The sequence below is a fragment of the Aspergillus terreus genome, genomic scaffold, assembly GCF_000149615.1.
Source record: "Aspergillus terreus NIH2624 scaffold_4 genomic scaffold, whole genome shotgun sequence".
Lineage (NCBI taxonomy): Eukaryota > Fungi > Ascomycota > Eurotiomycetes > Eurotiales > Aspergillaceae > Aspergillus > Aspergillus terreus.
In genome coordinates this window covers 1,430,728-1,448,557 of record NT_165927.1, presented here as the reverse complement: position 1 = coordinate 1,448,557, position 17,830 = coordinate 1,430,728, and the positions used below count along the sequence as shown (strand labels likewise).

The 17,830-nt window shown below is 53.6% G+C and overlaps 9 protein-coding genes across 9 annotated transcripts; 4 read left to right on the top strand and 5 right to left on the bottom strand.

The window, feature by feature from the left end:
- Positions 1 to 37: 37 nt before the first annotated feature.
- ATEG_03305 (HIT family protein) lies at positions 38 to 848 on the bottom strand (the record flags this gene model as incomplete). The annotated part of the gene is made up of 4 exons (XM_001212483.1): positions 38 to 172; positions 378 to 446; positions 605 to 687; positions 806 to 848. The coding sequence occupies 4 exons, from the start codon at positions 846 to 848 to the stop codon at positions 38 to 40; spliced, it is 330 nt and encodes a 109-aa protein (XP_001212483.1).
- Positions 849 to 1,920: 1,072 nt separating this feature from the next.
- On the top strand, positions 1,921 to 3,593 carry ATEG_03304 (M20 family metallo-hydrolase; the record flags this gene model as incomplete). The annotated part of the gene is made up of 4 exons (XM_001212482.1): positions 1,921 to 2,171; positions 2,285 to 2,599; positions 2,659 to 2,803; positions 2,844 to 3,593. The coding sequence occupies 4 exons, from the start codon at positions 1,921 to 1,923 to the stop codon at positions 3,591 to 3,593; spliced, it is 1,461 nt and encodes a 486-aa protein (XP_001212482.1).
- Positions 3,594 to 4,148: 555 nt separating this feature from the next.
- ATEG_03303 (40S ribosomal protein eS10) lies at positions 4,149 to 4,723 on the bottom strand (the record flags this gene model as incomplete). The annotated part of the gene is made up of 3 exons (XM_001212481.1): positions 4,149 to 4,400; positions 4,457 to 4,615; positions 4,700 to 4,723. 3 exons carry the CDS (start codon positions 4,721 to 4,723, stop codon positions 4,149 to 4,151), a joined length of 435 nt encoding a protein of 144 aa, XP_001212481.1.
- Positions 4,724 to 5,236: 513 nt separating this feature from the next.
- Positions 5,237 to 6,157, top strand: ATEG_03302 (telomere maintenance SDE2 family protein; the record flags this gene model as incomplete). Its single annotated transcript, XM_001212480.1, has 1 exon — positions 5,237 to 6,157. One exon carries the CDS (start codon positions 5,237 to 5,239, stop codon positions 6,155 to 6,157), a length of 921 nt encoding a protein of 306 aa, XP_001212480.1.
- Positions 6,158 to 7,009: 852 nt separating this feature from the next.
- ATEG_03301 (uncharacterized protein) lies at positions 7,010 to 8,539 on the top strand (the record flags this gene model as incomplete). Its single annotated transcript, XM_001212479.1, has 1 exon — positions 7,010 to 8,539. One exon carries the CDS (start codon positions 7,010 to 7,012, stop codon positions 8,537 to 8,539), a length of 1,530 nt encoding a protein of 509 aa, XP_001212479.1.
- A 761-nt stretch (positions 8,540 to 9,300) lies between these two features.
- On the top strand, positions 9,301 to 9,980 carry ATEG_03300 (pyridoxal phosphate-dependent aminotransferase; the record flags this gene model as incomplete). The annotated part of the gene is made up of 3 exons (XM_001212478.1): positions 9,301 to 9,541; positions 9,595 to 9,800; positions 9,846 to 9,980. 3 exons carry the CDS (start codon positions 9,301 to 9,303, stop codon positions 9,978 to 9,980), a joined length of 582 nt encoding a protein of 193 aa, XP_001212478.1.
- A 642-nt stretch (positions 9,981 to 10,622) lies between these two features.
- ATEG_03299 (uncharacterized protein) lies at positions 10,623 to 11,340 on the bottom strand (the record flags this gene model as incomplete). Its single annotated transcript, XM_001212477.1, has 2 exons — positions 10,623 to 11,115; positions 11,246 to 11,340. 2 exons carry the CDS (start codon positions 11,338 to 11,340, stop codon positions 10,623 to 10,625), a joined length of 588 nt encoding a protein of 195 aa, XP_001212477.1.
- A 700-nt stretch (positions 11,341 to 12,040) lies between these two features.
- ATEG_03298 (leucine--tRNA ligase CDC60) lies at positions 12,041 to 15,614 on the bottom strand (the record flags this gene model as incomplete). The annotated part of the gene is made up of 4 exons (XM_001212476.1): positions 12,041 to 12,643; positions 12,698 to 12,896; positions 12,947 to 15,456; positions 15,540 to 15,614. The coding sequence occupies 4 exons, from the start codon at positions 15,612 to 15,614 to the stop codon at positions 12,041 to 12,043; spliced, it is 3,387 nt and encodes a 1,128-aa protein (XP_001212476.1).
- A 929-nt stretch (positions 15,615 to 16,543) lies between these two features.
- On the bottom strand, positions 16,544 to 17,292 carry ATEG_03297 (uncharacterized protein; the record flags this gene model as incomplete). Its single annotated transcript, XM_001212475.1, has 2 exons — positions 16,544 to 17,170; positions 17,230 to 17,292. 2 exons carry the CDS (start codon positions 17,290 to 17,292, stop codon positions 16,544 to 16,546), a joined length of 690 nt encoding a protein of 229 aa, XP_001212475.1.
- Between the last annotated feature and the right edge of the window lie 538 nt (positions 17,293 to 17,830).

Here is a 17,830-nt window from a genome sequence, read left to right as displayed (position 1 = left end):
TGGGTAAGATACCATGTGGAAGTGGACCTATTGAGCGTCAGCAGGAGCAGTGCAGTGAAGGAGGTGACGGTCGACTTACATGGTCAACGACCTGGTGCGCGATGCGGCCGTTGTTCTGCAGGATGTTGAAGTCACCAGCGCCAGTGGCCTGAGCGAGCTTCTTTGCGACAGGCTATGGGGATCATTCGTCAGCTATGCATGGCCTGGTCTCCAAGGTAGTCGGGAGGCGGTCGGCCGGTCCAGGACCGCGGGGTGTGGCGGTGATGCAACCCGTTCCCCCCGGGTCCTCACACCTAGGATCGGCGAGTATAAAAGAGACCGGCTTCCCGCTGTATTGGGTTGTCTCATCCGCTCTCCAGGGACTCTGGGGAACATACCAGGATCTCGCTGAGGTCTTCGTCCGGGATGTCGGTCAGCTTGGCGCCGTGGAACTTGGGGATCACGAGCTGCAGAGGGTTTATGTCTGTTAGTCAACACTCTCGAGGGCTGTGAGATGCCCACATCGACTAGGAGGCGCTCTGAGGGTGATGTTTCCGAGTTGTCTAAGAATTCTGGCGGAAACAAGGGTTGCGTCGATGCGGTGCGGGGGAATGAGGAGACTCACCGCATGGCCACGGCTCAGAGGCTGGATGTCGAGGAAGGCAAGGACCTTGTCGCTCTCGAAGAGCTTAAAGCAGGGGATTTCACCTGTGGTTTGATGGTTATTAGTAGGCTGTTGTCGTGAGGTCTGCGCGCGTAAATGGAATGCAGTAGCTCCGTAGCAACAATGATACAATCGGGGGGAGTCTGTCAGAGCCTGGCTTACCCTTGATAATCTTGCAGAAGATGCACGCGGCGGAGGAGGCCATCTTGGGAGTGGTCAATTAGGTTACTGGGAGGATGATGAATTTTGTATAGGAGAGTGGAAGTGTCGGACGAGAGGTGAATACCTTGCTGTAGGTCTGAATGCGGGGTTGAAGTTGAAGGCGGAACGAGTCGGGGAAAGAAAGTCGGAGAGAGGGAGAGAGGTGACGGGCGGATTCGAACCCCGGCTGCCTGGGCGCTGGAGGTAGCATATAGATCAAATAGCGGGTCAGTCTGCGAGGAGTGGGACAAGCTAGTTCAGAACCCATTTCTTGCCTTTTACCAGAGATGGCCGTGGCTTGCCCAGAATACTCCTCTCCTCAATCTTTGGAATTCTCCATCGACACAGCTGTCGATTTTATTGTTTTGTTTTTGCCCTCGATCTTATCCAGGGTCCCTCAGCGATCATTCTATCTCTTTTTCTCGCTTTTTCTGCCCATCTGGAGGCAGTTCAAAGGGTTGGTGCGTGGTAGGTCCCCGTCAAAGGTCGTGTGCATAAGTCCCCTACCGTGGTAACCACCAACACCAGACAGACATCGACACATGCAGACTCCGTAGGGACAGACAAGACATATCTGGCAAGACATTCGAGTCATCCTCCGATCTTGAATAACATCCCAAATCATCGCTACGCCTCCAACGGAGGACATGAGCGGACAATTGTCCGTTATCTGTCGGCTTTGATTCCGCTTCAAACCACATACCTATCGACGTCTTCGACGAGAATCGCCGCGATTATGGCCTATGCAGACTAGGACACGACATGCAATTACAGTCGTCTATATATTTGCTTATTGTCTCTGACCTCTTGAGTCTTCAAACCCCACTAGCATATATCATTCGCAGCGTCTTTACCGGCTCTAAACGATTGCCCTGGAAGTTGGAGAAGACAGTCCTTCTCCAACTATCATAGTCTACCCGTCAGCAAATGAACTCCGTTTAATTCGACGATAGCACCGACTCTCTCCACTCCGGTATCTTATCACTCCGCAGTCTACCATATCTCCCACGGTCTCCAACACCCAGCCAGAAGCAACACACTTATAAACCCCTCTCTTCTCGTATCAGTTGTCCAAAATGGCTTCAGCTATTTACTCCCGACTTCAACCTACCGCAGCGGCGAGACTGTCCTTCCGGACCCCCAAACTCATAAGCAAAAGATCTACTCGCATACAACCCTTTCGCAGCTTCTCCAGATCCCTACAGCCAGCAATGTTGACGACGGAACTCTCCGACGCTCAGGTCTCGGCCCTGAGAGCCAACAAAGACCGTCTCGCAAAAGACCTTCATGAAAGTTGTCAATGGGGATATGGTATCCGCTGGGGAGAGTGAGTTGCCTTCACATTGCTGTGTGCCGCATGGCCCAGTTTCTTGCACCCCATCCTCCTTTGTTATCGGATCTTAGCTATGAAATGTAGTAGCTTTACTGACTGTAACCTAGGGGACCGACAGACACGGGCATGCAGCGTCTGGCACTATCGGAGGAGGACAAGAAAGTACGCGACTGGTTTATTGAAACTACGAAAGCATTGAAGTGCAACATCACAGTTGACGAGATGGGTAACATCTTTGCGGTACGGCCTGGGCGAAGAAAGGATGTCCCGCCGACCTTCATCGGCAGCCATCTGGACACACAGCCTACGGGCGGTCGTTACGACGGCATCCTCGGGGTCCTCTCCGGTATCGAGGCTTTGAAGGTCATTGATGAGATGGGCATCGAAACTGAAGGAGGCGTTGGAGTCGTGAACTGGACGAAGTAAGGGTCCTCCCTCTAGACTTTGAACTCATCCTCAATACCGATGCTAACCCCAACAGCGAGGAGGGCGCCCGTTTCCCCATCAGTATGATCTCTTCCGGAGTATGGGCCGAATGCATCCCGCTGGAGAAGGCGCATGCGCTCAAAGAGGTCCCCGACTGTCGCGTCTCTCCCCACAGCATCCTCTGCCCCCGAGTCCATGAAGTCAGCCCTCGAGAAAATTAACTACCTCGGGACCACCAAGTGCTCTTACCAGGAAACGCCCATGGCGGCGCACTTTGAGTTGCATATTGAACAGGGTCCGCATTTGGTCTCTGCCGGCCAACGTGTCGGTGTCGTCACTGCCGTTCAAGCCTACCGCTGGTACCGCCTCAACATCATCGGTAGAGATACTCACACAGGCACTACGGCATTCCAGCACCGTGCAGATGCTCTATATGCGTTCGCACGCATGATGGTACACGCACGCGAAGTCGCCGCCTCCCATGGCTGTCTGGCTAGTGTGGGAATTGTCGAGGCGAAGCCTGGTAGTGTGAATACTGTGCCAGGCCTTGTCAGCTTCTCGCTCGACATTCGGGGGCCCGAAACCGAGCTGGTCGGAATTGTGGAGGCTGAACTGAGAAAGGATTTCGACGCCATTGCGGCCGACGAGGGCAAGGGTATCGGCAAGCCCTGTCGTGTGGAGTGGATTCTGGACTTCGACTCGCCCGCGGTGAAGTTCCACCCTGACTGCATTGACTGTGTGCAGCAGTCGGCTGAGGCGGTTGTTGCAGACTCCCCTGACCCGAAGTCGCTGGTGCGTACGATCATGAGTGGTGCTGGCCATGACAGTGTCTTCACCTCCAAGCGAGTGCCTACCAGCATGATCTTCGTGCCTTGTAAAGATGGGCTGAGCCACCATCCCGAAGAATACTGCACTGCCGAGGACTGTGCCACGGGTACATCCGTTATCCTCCAAGCGGTCATCCGCTATGACCGGAAGCGGTTCTCTTGAGGTCTGTACAGACTGCCCTTTCCCAATCGATGTACATAGCAATTGAATCTAGTTTCTACGAAATGTCACGCTGATTGCAGCACACGGCCGGATTCTTGACGTAGTTCGATCCATCTGACACTTTGCCGGCTCTTTATCTGGAAAGTATTCGGAATCGCAGAGAGAGTTCCACGGTAATGGAGTGAGGTTGGCGGATCTGTATCGAGTTGTAGAACACAACTATATGTGCAGCAGAGAAGACGGTTCATATCTTCGTGCCTAGCCTCGACATTTAGTTTGGCAGTGATATGCAGCTAATATGCGGTCTGTCTACGTTGACTTGAGGGAGTTGAAGAGCCCATGGACTACATGATTGGGCAGACTTTGGCCATGCAAAGGAAACTGGTTCATCAAATCATGCCATTGATCCTAACTATTTCATGACGAGACAGCGGCAATGCACAATTCTTTTTATGATGTGCAAAGAAACGGCAATTTCTGGCTCTCTTTCAAAAGCCTACTCAAGCCGCACTTGCAGCATCAACCCAAGCCCTTGGAAGACCGAGCGACATCTCTTTAAGCAGAGGGGGCGCCACGGCCACGGCCGAAACCACCACGGAAGTTGGGGTTGAACTCGCCGGGGGCGCCACCCTCCTTCTCCTGGTCGCGGCGGCGGTAGCCACCCTCACGGGGAGCACGGGGACGGCGCTCACGCTCCTCACCGCCCATCATGCCACGAGGGGGAGCGTGGGAACGCTGCTGCTTGATGTGGGTGGCGGGGACAACCTCGGCGGGGAGGTGGAGCCACTCGCGGAGGTAGTCAAGACCCTATCGCAGGATTGTTAGACTGGTCGTTCGTACCGGGCGAAACGAAAGGCACATACCTCGGGGGTGAGGGTGTAGTAGTAGTACTGCCACGAGAACTGGGTCTTGACGTAGCCGCGGGAGTTCAGGGACTGGCAGGCCTTGATCACGTAGAGGTTCTTGGTGTCAATGTCGCCATGCTTGGGAAGGTTGAAGTCCTTCTTGGCCACGAGCACACCCTCTGTACCCGAGTATGTCAGTAAGAGTTCTCTCTTTCGTATTTATAGTCCGCTTCGTTCGACATGGCATTTAACGGGACTGACGAGCGGACAGGGACGTCGGCACATACCGCGGAAGAGGTACTCGTGGATCTTCTTGCGGTCTTCCTTGGGGATCAACCTATATGGGGAGTTAGTGTCTGTCTGTAATTGAAAGAGTAGACCTCATGAAGATCGATGGCAACTTACATTGTCGCGAGTTCCTGGCGCTCGTCGGGGAATCGCTCTGACAATGCGCGAAACAGGTGGTTTAAATGATGGATGGAATCGAGTGGAGCGACGGCGCTTTAGGTGAAAAGTGCGGTTCCTCTTTGGGAAACGCGAGCTAGGGTTTACCCTAATCAGCTACCATCACGTGGATTGCATCATGTGACTTCCAAATCAGTCTTCGCGGGCGATCCTTATGTAATCGATCCCTTATCAAATCTCTCCGCATGTCGAATGACTCTCATCAGCCACTCTGCCTCCACTTCACATCTCCCTCGACGACGGATGCCCATATCCTTCAAAGTCCCAACGACTCCTTATATACACATACAGGAGAATACACCCCACCTCAATATCACATCGGTCCCTCCCAAAATGGCGGCCCAGAACGTGAACATCCTCCTCTCGTCCTTCCCTGGACTTTCCCTCCCCTCGACGCTCTCATTCTCTCTCCCATCGACCTCGACCGTCGCCGAACTTACAGAGAAGATCTCCTCCTACATCCCGTCATCCGTTCCCCTCCAGTCGCTCATCTTGACGACAACCAGCAACAAGCAACTCGTCCCGTCTTCAACCCACTCGCTCTCCGAACTTCTCGCGCCCAATGGCGGAACGCCGTCATCGAACCTCCTCCCCCTCCGTCTCTCAGTGCCCTTATGCGGAGGTAAGGGAGGTTTCGGATCTCAGCTGCGCGCTGCTGGCGGGCGCATGTCGAGCAAACGCAAGCGCAACCAAGGCGATGATAACGGATCCAGTCGCAACCTCGATGGCCGAAGGCTTCGCACCGTTAACGAGGCCAAGGCGCTGGCCGAATACTTGGCAGTAAAGCCGGAGATGGACAAGAAGGAGAAAGAGGAGCGACGGCGCAGATGGCAGGCTGTGGTGGAGGCTGCGGAGCGGCGCCAGGAGGAGCTGAAGAATGGCGGCGGAAAGCAGAAGATCGATGGTCAGTGGATGGAGGATAAAGAAGAAATGAATGAGAAGGCGCGAGAAGCGGTTTTGCAGGCGATGAAAGATGGTGCGTGGACGGACAACCTGCGTGACACGATTCTTGGTGGATCTAGCACGAGTGCCAGCGCCAGCGAAGGCAGTGGTCGGGAGTCTTCGGCCAGCTCGGAGGAAGACAGCGAAGACGATCAGAACGTGGATGGTGCTCCTGGGCCATCGGCACCGGTTCGCAACTCTGCGCCGCCGAGGAAGTTTATTGGGTTCGACGATGATGATGAATTCATGAGTGATTCTGAGGAGGATGAGTCTGCCGATGACTCCAAGGGGAAAGGAAAAGCGAAGGCATGATTGAATCTCATGCTGTGTCTGTTTTATGCGCTGCGTTTCTACAGTTGCCAGCGTTGGTTCTTTTTGCGATGTATGAAAATCACGGTCAAGGAGCAGCGGTTTCACCTTTCAACGAATGTATTGTACTGTGTTGCATATAATAATGCCAACCAATTATTTTCTAAGTTATCTGACTGGATCTTTGAGCAATTCACGTCTTAGTTGTATTGTAGCCATTTTGCCACAGTAAGTTTTTACGGGGCTCGGGACGGACCACCAGTGCTATCGCTATCTATGCGGCGTCTCGATCTCCGACAGACGAGCACTCTCCTGTCGTCCTCGGATCGCCGCGAAATCTCATCCGTCATGTTGCCGCATCTTATGCGCATGGTCCTTAGAGTTCCAGGATGGAAGCCACATCCCCCTCCACGCCAACACCGCCTCGCTCGACAGCTACGGTCTTGCGGCGCCTTTTCGCAACTATCTTCGCCAAGCTCCCATTGCTCAATCAAGACGCAAGAATGGCAACGTAGCTTTTCCACGGATGCTCCGTCGAACATAAAATCACCGGAACTCGTCGAAAGCGTGCTCCCTATTTGCTGTCCAGGATGCGGCGCCTACGCGCAGACCGTCGAACCCAACGAACCCGGATACTACAGCAAAACTCGAAAACAGACTCGAAAGCTCCTGTCGGAAACGAAACAAGTCGTCCACGGCGAGAACAATGGTCTGGGTGAAGGAAATGACCTAAAAGCTAAGGGAAAAGAGGCCGCCGATACATTACAGCGGGTGATCAAGGAATCTGAAATTTCGGCGACTCCGAAACCTCGCCGTATGTATGCTGTGACTATTACCTCGCGTGGGAATGCTAACATGGTGGATCATCTAGATGGCGCAGCCCTTGAGACCGCGGCAGAGACTGCCAGCCAGTACCTTGAGAAGTCTCGACCTCCGGCGCAAGTTTGCGACAGATGCCATGACCTCATACACCACAACCGTGCCGTTCCTGCTGTGTCGCCATCGATCTATTCCATCCGGGAATACCTTGACGAATCCCCATACAAGCATAACTGGATCTACCACTTGATTGATGCGGCGGATTTCCCCATGTCCCTGGTTGATAATATCTACGAAGCTCTTGCCATCCAAGAGCAGCGTTCGCGGAACCGACGCGCCTCAACGGAGAAGTACAGGGGAGGGAGGAAATTACCGACCATTACATTTGTGATTACGCGCTCAGATCTTCTCGCACCTACGAAAGAGCAAGTCGACTCGAAAATGGAGTACATGCGGTCGATTCTCCGCGAGAAGCTGGCTCAGTCGGACGAGGATTTCCGCCTGGGAAATGTGCATATGATCAGCGCTCACCGAGGTTGGTGGACGAAGAAAGTCAAAGAGGAAATCAGGGACCATGGTGGTGGCGTTTGGGTTGTTGGGAAGGCCAATGTTGGGAAGAGCAGCTTCATTGAAGCGTGCTTCCCCAAGGACTCCAAGAATCTTGAGAAGATCGCGGAGCTGGTTGAACGACGCGAGCAGGAGTCCATAGTTGCGAAGCAACAACATGCTCTGGACCTCAACTCCAACGGCCTTCTACCCCCTGCCCCTCGAGAAGACCTCTATCCCGTCCTCCCGGTCGTGTCATCCTTACCGGGGACGACGGTTTCGCCGATACGTATCCCATTTGGCCGTAGCAAGGGTGAAATGATCGACCTACCGGGACTGGACCGCGGCGAGCTAGTGGATTACGTTCGCGATGAATACAGACGCGACGTGATCATGACGAAACGCAAGAAACCCGAGCGGTATACGGTCAAGCCGGGTCAATCGCTACTTTTGGGGGGAGGACTCGTGCGAATCACCCCTACACACCCGGACGACGTGGTGACGGCCGCTTGTTTTCTCCCGATAGAGGCGCATATCACCAAAACCGAAAAGGCCGTCGAGATGCAGGCGCAAACACGGATCTACCCCGGGGAGAACATCATGAAAGATGGTACCGGGGAATTGATCATGTCCGCGGGGACGTTTGACCTGAAATGGGATGTGACTTCGTCTCATCTCCCCAGGTCAATTGCAAAGGCAGTCGAAGACCGAGGCGTGAAGCCTCCCCCGTTACCGTACCGAGTGATGTCTACGGATATCCTGATCGAGGGCTGCGGATGGGTCGAGCTCACCGTGCAGATCCGAGCCAAGTCCACCAACCCCGCAGACGGCGAGACTCCAAGGTCCCTCCCACAAGTCGAGGTTTTCACTCCCAACGGTCGCCACATCGCCGCCCGGCGCCCCATCGAGTGTTGGAATTTCATCGCTGATAAGATGGCCGCCGATCAGCGCAAGAAAGGTCGTCGAGGTCGGCAGAATATCGGCCAGAAAAAGCGTGTTCGGCAGAGTCTGAATGCCTGAGGTGTATCTGTACATGTCGGTTTTGCATATATTTCTTGCATAGCGATCGGTGTTTGTTGGTTATAGAAGGACGCATCAATGTATAGTATTTGTCAGATATATAGTTAGTGTTAACTAGTTAGTTACAGTTAGGTCTTGGTATACATAAGCACTCCTCTTTCAACAACTCCCGCTGCCAATTCCACCCACTTCTTACAACGTCCAGATCGGCAATTCGCTCAAACTCCCTCAGGGACGCCATCACGGTCTGAACAATAGTATTAAATCCAAGGCAACGACCTCCCGCCTGTACAGTCTCTCGACTTCGATAGACCATCCAGAATATCCGACCCAAAATGCTCTCCTCACGCGGCAAGCAGAACGCAGAAATATTCAACACCCCCTGGAGATACGCACACCCACATACGTATGACAAGGAGACCAATCCAAAAGGCGTGATCTCTTTCGGTCTCGCAGAGCATGTATGCCCACTAGACCATTCCGCATTCCATCTGACTGAAACTGAAGTAGGCCCCTCTACGCACCGACATAGCGGAGTACATCACCAACAAGGTGACATCTTCTCCAGGTACAAAAATCTCCAACTAACCGCTACTCAGGTCGTCTTCACAGAAGATTCAGTCGGCTACAAATCTGCCTCGCCAGCCGCAACCCGTCTTCCAAAGGCGCTAGCATCCCACCTGAATCATCTTCTCCGGCCGATCTCGCCAATCGATCCGGACGAGATCATTGTGGCTAGCGGCGTTACCGCCATCGGGAGCATGCTAGGCTTCTCGTTGGCCGAGCCTTCGGATGGAATCCTCGTCAGCAGACCTGTCTACGGACGCTTCGAGCTGGACTACGGGATCGAGGCGGGCGTGCAGATGGTGTACGCAGACACCGACGTCGACGAGGCGTTCTCGCCGGCTGTGGTGCACAAGTACAAACTAGCTCTCGAGGACGCAAAGGCGCGGGGCATCACTGTCCGCGCCGTGATCATTGTGAACCCGCATAACCCTGTTGGTGGGTGACTCATCCCAGAGGTAGAGGTAGCCGCATTGGATCTGACAAGCTAGGACGATGCTATCCGGTTGAGACTCTACGGGCGATTCTATCATTTTGCAATGAGCATCGCTTGCATTTTATTAGCGACGAGATTTACGCATCCTGCGTGTTTGACTCGGCAGACCCCAATGCGCAGCCATTCACTTCAATCCTGAGTCTGAGCACGCCAGATTTGATTGCCCCTGACCTCGTGCATGTCTTGTACGGTCTCAGCAAGGTATGTCCTTACCCATGCCATCGCGACTACTCTGACAAGAGATAGGATTTCGCCAGTGGCGGCCTCCGCCTCGGGTTCTTGATCACCAAGAATGTAGACTTGCGCCAATCATGCAAAACAATCCTGTTCGACTCCCTTCGAAGATCCCTCGGGGATATTGGCACGCCGCATCTAACGTGAATACAGGCGATTGCACAACGTCTCCGAACTCGCTGTGACCGCTGCAGCAACCATGTTCGAAGACACGGAGTTCATTTCTCAATTCACTGCCAAATCGCAGCACCTCCTCGCGAAAACGTATCGGATTATCACGTCGACGCTGGACAAAGAAGGCATCAAGTATGCCCGAGGAGGGTGAGTCCTTCCCTGACTGTCGAACGATAACAAAATTCTCATGCTGACGGGAACACAGGAACGCGGGATTCTTCATCTACGTCGATCTATCACCTTACCTTCCAGAGGGCGCACAAACTGCCCAGGAAAAGGAGTTTGCGCTGGCACAGCGGTTCCTTGATGCGGGAGTTTTCTTGCACCCAGGCGAGGAGCATTCTAAGACGCCGGGCTGGTTCAGGATGGTGTTTTCGCAGGATGAGGAGGTCTTGGAGGAGGGGCTAAGAAGGTAGGATTGTCCTGACCCTGCGGGAATTATTTACTGACATCTTCATTCAGAATAATCAGCGTTGTTCGAGCTGTGAAATGAACTCGTTCTCACTCCCATGCTACTACAAGCCATGCATATATGTACACGTCCCTCTCCTCGATGTCATAACACTCTGGATCTATATCAGTTACGGTGGTCTCATATAGAACATATATGGTTGTCTAGCCCTGCAACCGGGGTAAAAACGCATCCAAATACCCGAACGAAGAGTCTCGCTCAGTCACCGGCCTCTCATGGAGACCATTCTCCCAAGTAAATCCATAACGAAGGAGCAGCCCAGCCCTCTCCGCGACGATGATAGCACGCTTATCACCAGCAGAAACCTGTCCCGCATTTTCGTAAAATATTTCCCAGAAGACGCTCTCCAGCTGGGACGCATTAGCATGATAATGCCAGCCCTGAGAGTCCATCGTCCCTAGCATACTCAACAGCCCCCACAGCGACATCCCAAACGGCAAGATCATCGCCTCTGCCCAGTCAATGATCCCCGTGATGCCCCCGGCCTCTGGATCGACGAGAATGTTCATCTCGCAGAGGTCCCCATGGCCCAGAACCAATGGATACGATGGCCCAAAGATGATAGGCAGTTCGCCACGAAGATCAGCAATGGCGCGGTGGAAACGCGGAGGGAGCCGTTGCGCCAGCGTATCGAGTCTACCCTGGATATCAGCCAAGCTATACTCCGCGCGATAGGACCCCCCCGCGAGCCGGTTCCGCCACGAACTGGCAAAGAATCTCCTGGCATGTTAGCTGCGGCCTAGTAGCACGCCGGCGCGGGACGCACCTTGCAAGATCCGCGACTGTCCGTTCTTGCCATGCCGGACAACGAAGACTTGCCAGAGACGCTTCGATGTAGGTGATACCAGGGACCTTCTCCATCACGTAGACGGTGAGTGCCGGCGACGGACCGAATGTCTCCTTTGCGACGCAGGCGGGCACCACGTTGCCGTGGATCGTCCGCGCCAGCGCCAGTCGTTCGGTGTCGAGGGGAGAGTGGGAAGCGCGGAACTGGACCAGTAACTTCTCGCCTGCCACGGTGTAACTGAATGACCCTTGGATCGGGACAGGTCGAACAGCTTCCCCGGTAAGCTGGACGGCCTTTTGGTCGCATTCGTCCCGGGTGACGGTGCATCGGGAGAAGAATTCGTTGATTGTACCGTCTAGCGAGTAATATTGCATCTCGGGTCGACTGTGATTTGCATATGTGGGCGATAGAGTGTGTTTTCTCAGGTGAGCTGGGGTTATGAGGGATAAGGGGGTGTTTCTTTGTCGTTGTATGCTGGACGGTGCGTGGAGACAATCATTCGACTGGTCAGGTCAACCTTTGTGCTTCGGTTCTTGACTGTCAACAAACCCCTAAATGGCACATCTATGACCCTGTCAACAGAAATACGCATACGCGGATCTATAATTGCTTCGCTTCGTAGACTGCAGTAGTCCTTTCACAATCGGAGATCGTCTTGGAGGAAAGAACTGGACACCAGAACATAAACCATTGCGCTATGTATTTTTATGACTCTTTAACATAAACCGAATCTAGATCATCTAGACCTCAACAAGATCTAATCTGTCTCCACGTCTACTCGGCAATGTTGGCAAAGTGGAAGCTAGGCTGGCCAGGAATGGCGTTCTCAGCCGCAAGACCCTCCCTCTTCTCACCAGAGCCAAGCACCTCACCGGTCTTGCCGCCCTCGTCAACGGCAATGACCTCGATCTCCCGGCAGCCAGTGGTGCGCTTGAGACCACCGATCATCTCCTTGAGGACATCGAGCTCGTTGAAGGCCAGCTTGCGGTCGAAGACGTTCTCCGGCGCCTCCTTGCCGATGAGACGCTTCTTGAGCGACTGGACGAACGGCATGGCCTTCTTCATCTCGCCGAGCTTGCCGACCTTGGCGTTCAGCTCCTTGTCGTTGAACGAGATGTTCAGCGCATCAAAGGATTCCCGGACCAGGTCGATGTACTTCTCCTGCCACGCGGGGAACTTCTTCGCCGCAAAGATGGTGAGCTTCTTGGGCTTACGGGGGTCGAAGGCCGTGGCCTTGCCCTTGGCAAGCTTCTTGACGAACGCAGCCTCGGCCGAGGTGATGTTCGAGGTCACGCTGCGAACGTAGATGTTTGCGGCGGAGAGCTCAGCAGAGGGTTCTGGGACATCAGGGAAACGAGCATGGTGGATGGTATCGGGCTATGCGGAAGGATTAGCCACTGGGATTCATTCGTAAGGTGAATGGATTCTGACCTTGTTCAGGACCTCGAGCCAGATGTACTCAGACCAGTGAGGAGCGATGATGGCCATGAGGAGAGCTTGCAGCTCAATGTAGCGGAGGATCACGTCCCGATGCATTCCCAAGCCGGTAGCCGTCGCGGCGTCACGGTATTGGTCACGGGCGCTCGTCATATCGTACAGGGCAGACTTCAGAGCGAGCTTGAAGTTGGTGCTGAGACTAGATTAGCAAATGTACAGGTTGACGAAGGGACAAGAGCTTACTCCTTGTAGTGCTTAATGGCCTCGCGGGTAACGCTGTTCATCTCGTTGTCAAACAGCTTGTCCCAGAAAGTATCCGCAGGGCCAGTGCGCAGGGTCTGGTCCTTGGTAATTTCCTCAATCCACTCCTTAAGGGTGTGAAGACGCAGGATGTTGCTGTTGGCAACAGTCTCTTCGAAGTTGGCATCTTCGATACCATCACCAGCATCGGCAAAAGCGATACGAGTAGCGTCAGCACCGAACTTGTCAACAGAGTCCTTCAGGGTGAGGAAGTTGCCTGTGCTCTTGCTCATCTTGTCACCGTTGAGCAGCAAGTGACCGTTGGCACGGACTCCACGGGGCCAGTACTCCGGGGGGAAGAGGGCGACGTGAATATAGAGGAAGAAGGTCAGGTGGTTCTGAATCAGATCCTTTCCGGAGACTCTGACGTCCAAGGGGTACCAGTACTCGAATTCTCTCCGCATCTGCTCCAAAGCGTCTTTGCTGATGCCGCTCTTGGAGACAAGGTCATCGCTGATCTCGCGTCTCGTGAATACGTAGTCCCAGACTTCATCAATCATTTGCTCAGCCTTGATGTTCAGGAGACCCGTCGTGTTGCCGTAACGGTCGCCATGGAGCATGTGTGCGATCGTGTAGTACGCCATGTAGACGGTACTGTCACTCAAACTCTCGACGAGGAACTGAGGGTCCCAAGGGAGCTTGGAACCAAGACCGTAGGTTCTGGCGCAAGCCCAGCGGTTCAGCCAACTCAGGTTCTTCTCGAAACCGTTCTTGGTCTCGTTCGTATACGTGTTGAGGGTGTTCACAACGTGGTTCAGGGTGTCCTGCTGCCACTTGGCGTCGTTCTCTCCGTAGTTCAGGAACCATTGGCCCAGGAAGGCAACAACACAGTCGTCTCCACTTCGGCTGACAACCTTGCCCATGGGGTCGGCGAAGGCGAAGGCATCGCCGCTGTCGTAAAGGGACTTGCGAATCTTATCCTTGGCAGCGCTCACGGGCTCACCCTTGAACTCGCCAACGAGCATAGTTCCCTTGTAGAAAGCTTCTCCGTAAGCCAGTTCCTTAGCCTGAGCCAGCTGGTTGGCATCCTTGGGCGAGTTGATCTTCAACTGCTTGACCAGGGTGGGAGCAGTCAGGTTTCCGTACGTCGGAGTCTCAATGAGAGGGAAGATCTCAAGCTCAGCCCACTCCTTCTTGATACCATAGTAGTCAGCCTTCTTAGCCAGATCAGCCAAGGTAGCGTAGTCATCCGGGCTGTCCGAAGGCACGGAGGTAACAACACCAGTACCCTTGCTGGCAGAGACAGACTCCATGGGCAGAATGCGAACACCCTCCTTATGGAAAGAAAGGGGGGCATTGACAAGGGTTCCGACGTAGGCGGATCCAGGGGCCTCAAGGACAAGCGGGAGCTGGTCCTGGGTCTTGGGGAAATGCTCGGTATCATTCTTGAAGAAGATGCCCTGGAAGGCCATGTTCCAGGCGGCTCTCTTGGTGCAGACGTAGTATTCCTTCTCGCTGACCCTGAAAATACCGTACTGAATCTTGGGGCCGAGGAAGCAGCAAGTCTGGCCATACATGGTCTCGGGCCGCAGAGTGGCGGGGACAAAGTACACGCTAGCATCGTCCTCAATCTTGCCCTTGACCAGCTCCGCGATCTCGGGAGCCCACTCCTTCACCTTCAACTTCATAGCAGTGTATTCCTGAGGTCCGATACCCTCACCCTCAGTCCGGTCGTGGTCCATGCAAGGTTGTCCGTCCTTGGGAGAGTAGATGGTGTAGCGGTTGCCATACTGGATCTTGCCCAGCTCATGCAGGCGGTTCATCTGCCAGCGCACGAAAGCGTCGTAGTACGGGTTCGCATCCGTGGTGACGAACTGGCGACGCCAGTCGATTCGGGCACCCAGGCTGTCGAGATCGCGGATGGCAAGAGGAGGGAAGTGGTGGAGCCAGTGGTTGGCGTCGGCGAACTTGTGGATTTCCTCGAGGGGGATACCGATGGCCAGCATGATCTGGAATTGGTACTTCATCTTGACGGTCTTCGAGGCGGCCTTGCTCTTCTTTCCGGAAAACTTCTCCTGCTGCTCGTTCTTGACCTCTTGCGTGGGGGCAGCGGGGGCCTTCTCCTCCGCCTCGTCTTCCTCCTTGTAGCCCTCGAAGTTCTGACCAAACTTCTTGACTTCATCGGAAAGCTTATCGGCGCAGGCTTTGATCGGCATACCCGTGCAGTGGAAACCCAGAGGGAACAGGGCGCGCTTGCCCTCCATGTTGGCGACACCGGCCATGAACTCGACCTTGCTAGCGGTGAAACTGTGACCCGCGTGCAGGGTACCGTTCATGTAGGGATAGGCCATAGTTCCGAAGAACTTGGGGTACTTTTCACGGAGTTCGGCGGCGGACATGGAGCCCACAGGGACCTCCGTGGTGGAGGGGGCATCGACCTCGAAAACCTTGTCTGCCTTCCATTTCGCCTGGTACTTCTTCTCAATGGCAATCAGGGTATCTCTCTTCTCGGTCTATGGGGAGAGAGAATGGTTAGCTGGGGATGCGACACTCGGAAGAAAGTGGAGGAGGGGCGGAGGAGGGGGAATGATAGTACATTTTCGAGTTTGAGAGTGTTCTTGGCGCTGTTGCTCGGATCGAGCGCAGCTGCAGAGGCAGCAGCGGCTGTCATGGCTCTCAGGATGTAGTCTTCTGTGTTTGCAAACCAAAAGACGTCGAGCCCAAAAGGCGGGGAGAAATTCGATCGTTATCGATTGTTCTGAGTCAAAAGTCTTCTCTTTCGGGTAATGTGGGATGGTCCTTCACCGCCTACCGCTTCCAGACACCCCTCCATCGGAGTATACAAGTGCCACTTGAGCATCAATCTCGACATGCTCCTAGCTTGGAGGCTGAGTTTGTTTGACATTATCTCTTGTCCCATCATGGAGGTATACATTCGCAGATTGGAGCATCCTGTGGAGGGTGCCCAGCTGATTGGACGATAAAGAGACCCATAACTTCCAAATGAACGAGTTACTTAAAGTGCTTCTAATCCACATACTCCGTACGCCAGTGACCCGTGTAACTATCATCAAAAGAATCAGACTAGTTCTTCACGTCCCGTCCGCTCTCCATCATTCATCTCCATGCCCACTGCTTGAGCCTGCTCCCCTATGCTCCCGGATTTGCCCGTCGAGTGTAAACTTTCACCAGGCCGCCTCCGCCATCTGAATCTCCCACAAGCCCGACATCCTTCCAAAGAGCGAGAGTCGTTCCTATATAGATGTTTATTATGTGAAGTCACGAACAACTGTCTAAACGCTGCCATGCAGGAAACAACAATGGCTGAGTGGCGTGAGCAACCTAAACCTCGATAAAAAGGCAAAGTAAACCTACAGATGCTCAGTTCCACAAAACTCCAGAAATACAGCCACGTCACTTCGAAATTCGTATCAGACGACCGATTGACAACAACACGGATGATGGACACAGCAATGGTGATCACGATCACTGAGAAGACAGCGCCCAGAACGAGCTTTTTACGCAATGGAAGACGCACTTCCCAAAGGATTAGAATAGGAATAGACAAGACTATCATGCAGAGATCGTTAGCTTCAGGCATTATTGGGGATGAGGAGTCTCACTCAGTAAATCTGTGGCAACATCCACAGCGAAATTAACGTAGGAAGAGTAGTTTTCAAAATGAATGTGAGCTGGGGTCAGGCAGTTTGCTTTTCGTTTCCTGATGGTTATCATTCTGCCAAGTTTCAGTGTCTCCAAGATGAAAGACTTACAAATGATATAATCCGGACTCTCCTGGGAACACTTGTAATCAAAATCCGCAATGGAGACAATGACTCCAGCAGTTGTTATGGCAGACACCACCCACCACCAGATGCGGTGGCTCGTAATCTTCGAGCCGAGGTTGTAGAAGAAGACGAGGAAGGAGAACTTGATACACCACAGTCCGATGTAGTATAGAATCATTAAAGGCGCTAGAAAATGTACAAAATCACTATATTGATCGTCAAACTCCTTCATCCATTGTGCCGCTCCCTCGTCGACGAGGTCGTGGTAGTAAAAGATGGATGAGTTGGCCTGCCAGATGACAGCGGTCGCCAGCAGGATAGTCCAAGCGGTTACAACCAACAGATCATCTGGGTAGAGTCGCCGGGACTGTGCTAATCGGACACTGAGGCGGAAGATCACGAAAAAAAGAGAGAGGCCCGTGAAGGTCCAGATGATGGCCTGGACTGTGATTTAGTTCCTCGGCCTGAGTACTATAACGACTTCGGGGTTGCACACACCAGGAAGGTCGGTTTAGCTATGCGGGTACCAGGAACCACCAGTGTATCTTGAGATGTCGACATATCTATGCCGTCTAACGCCGTGGATAAGGGAATGGACTCCGGGATCTATGACCAGCTGCGGCCCATGGCGGCCATATATCGGATGGACGGGAAACGAGCGATTACTCTGTGGCAAGGCTTAGTGCTCACTTTCACTCGGCTCACACGGCCGTGAAACAAGCAAGCAATCCTCCAAGCAGAATTGTAAGACAGTCTGGTCCGTGACTATTGGTGCGTTCACTCATGGACGTTACACTACAGTACTACAGTACCAATTGATGCTACGCCTAGGGCTATGATGCAGCTCACCTGCGCCATTCAACATTCTCGAGAGATGAAACAACTTGGAATCCGTGCTGAATTTCATAGACCACAGTGTCTTCGTTCGAGTTGCATGAGAGGGAGAATTATCAGGCTATCAGTGCATTTGCTGAAATCGAGGCTGACATTCCACCAGTGCCTCCATGCCAGTCAACTTGTGCTCTGAAGGCTTAGACACCCCTTGCAGACGGAGGTACAAGCCGCTGCCTCTCGCCTCTCATTCCATGCTCTCAGTCTG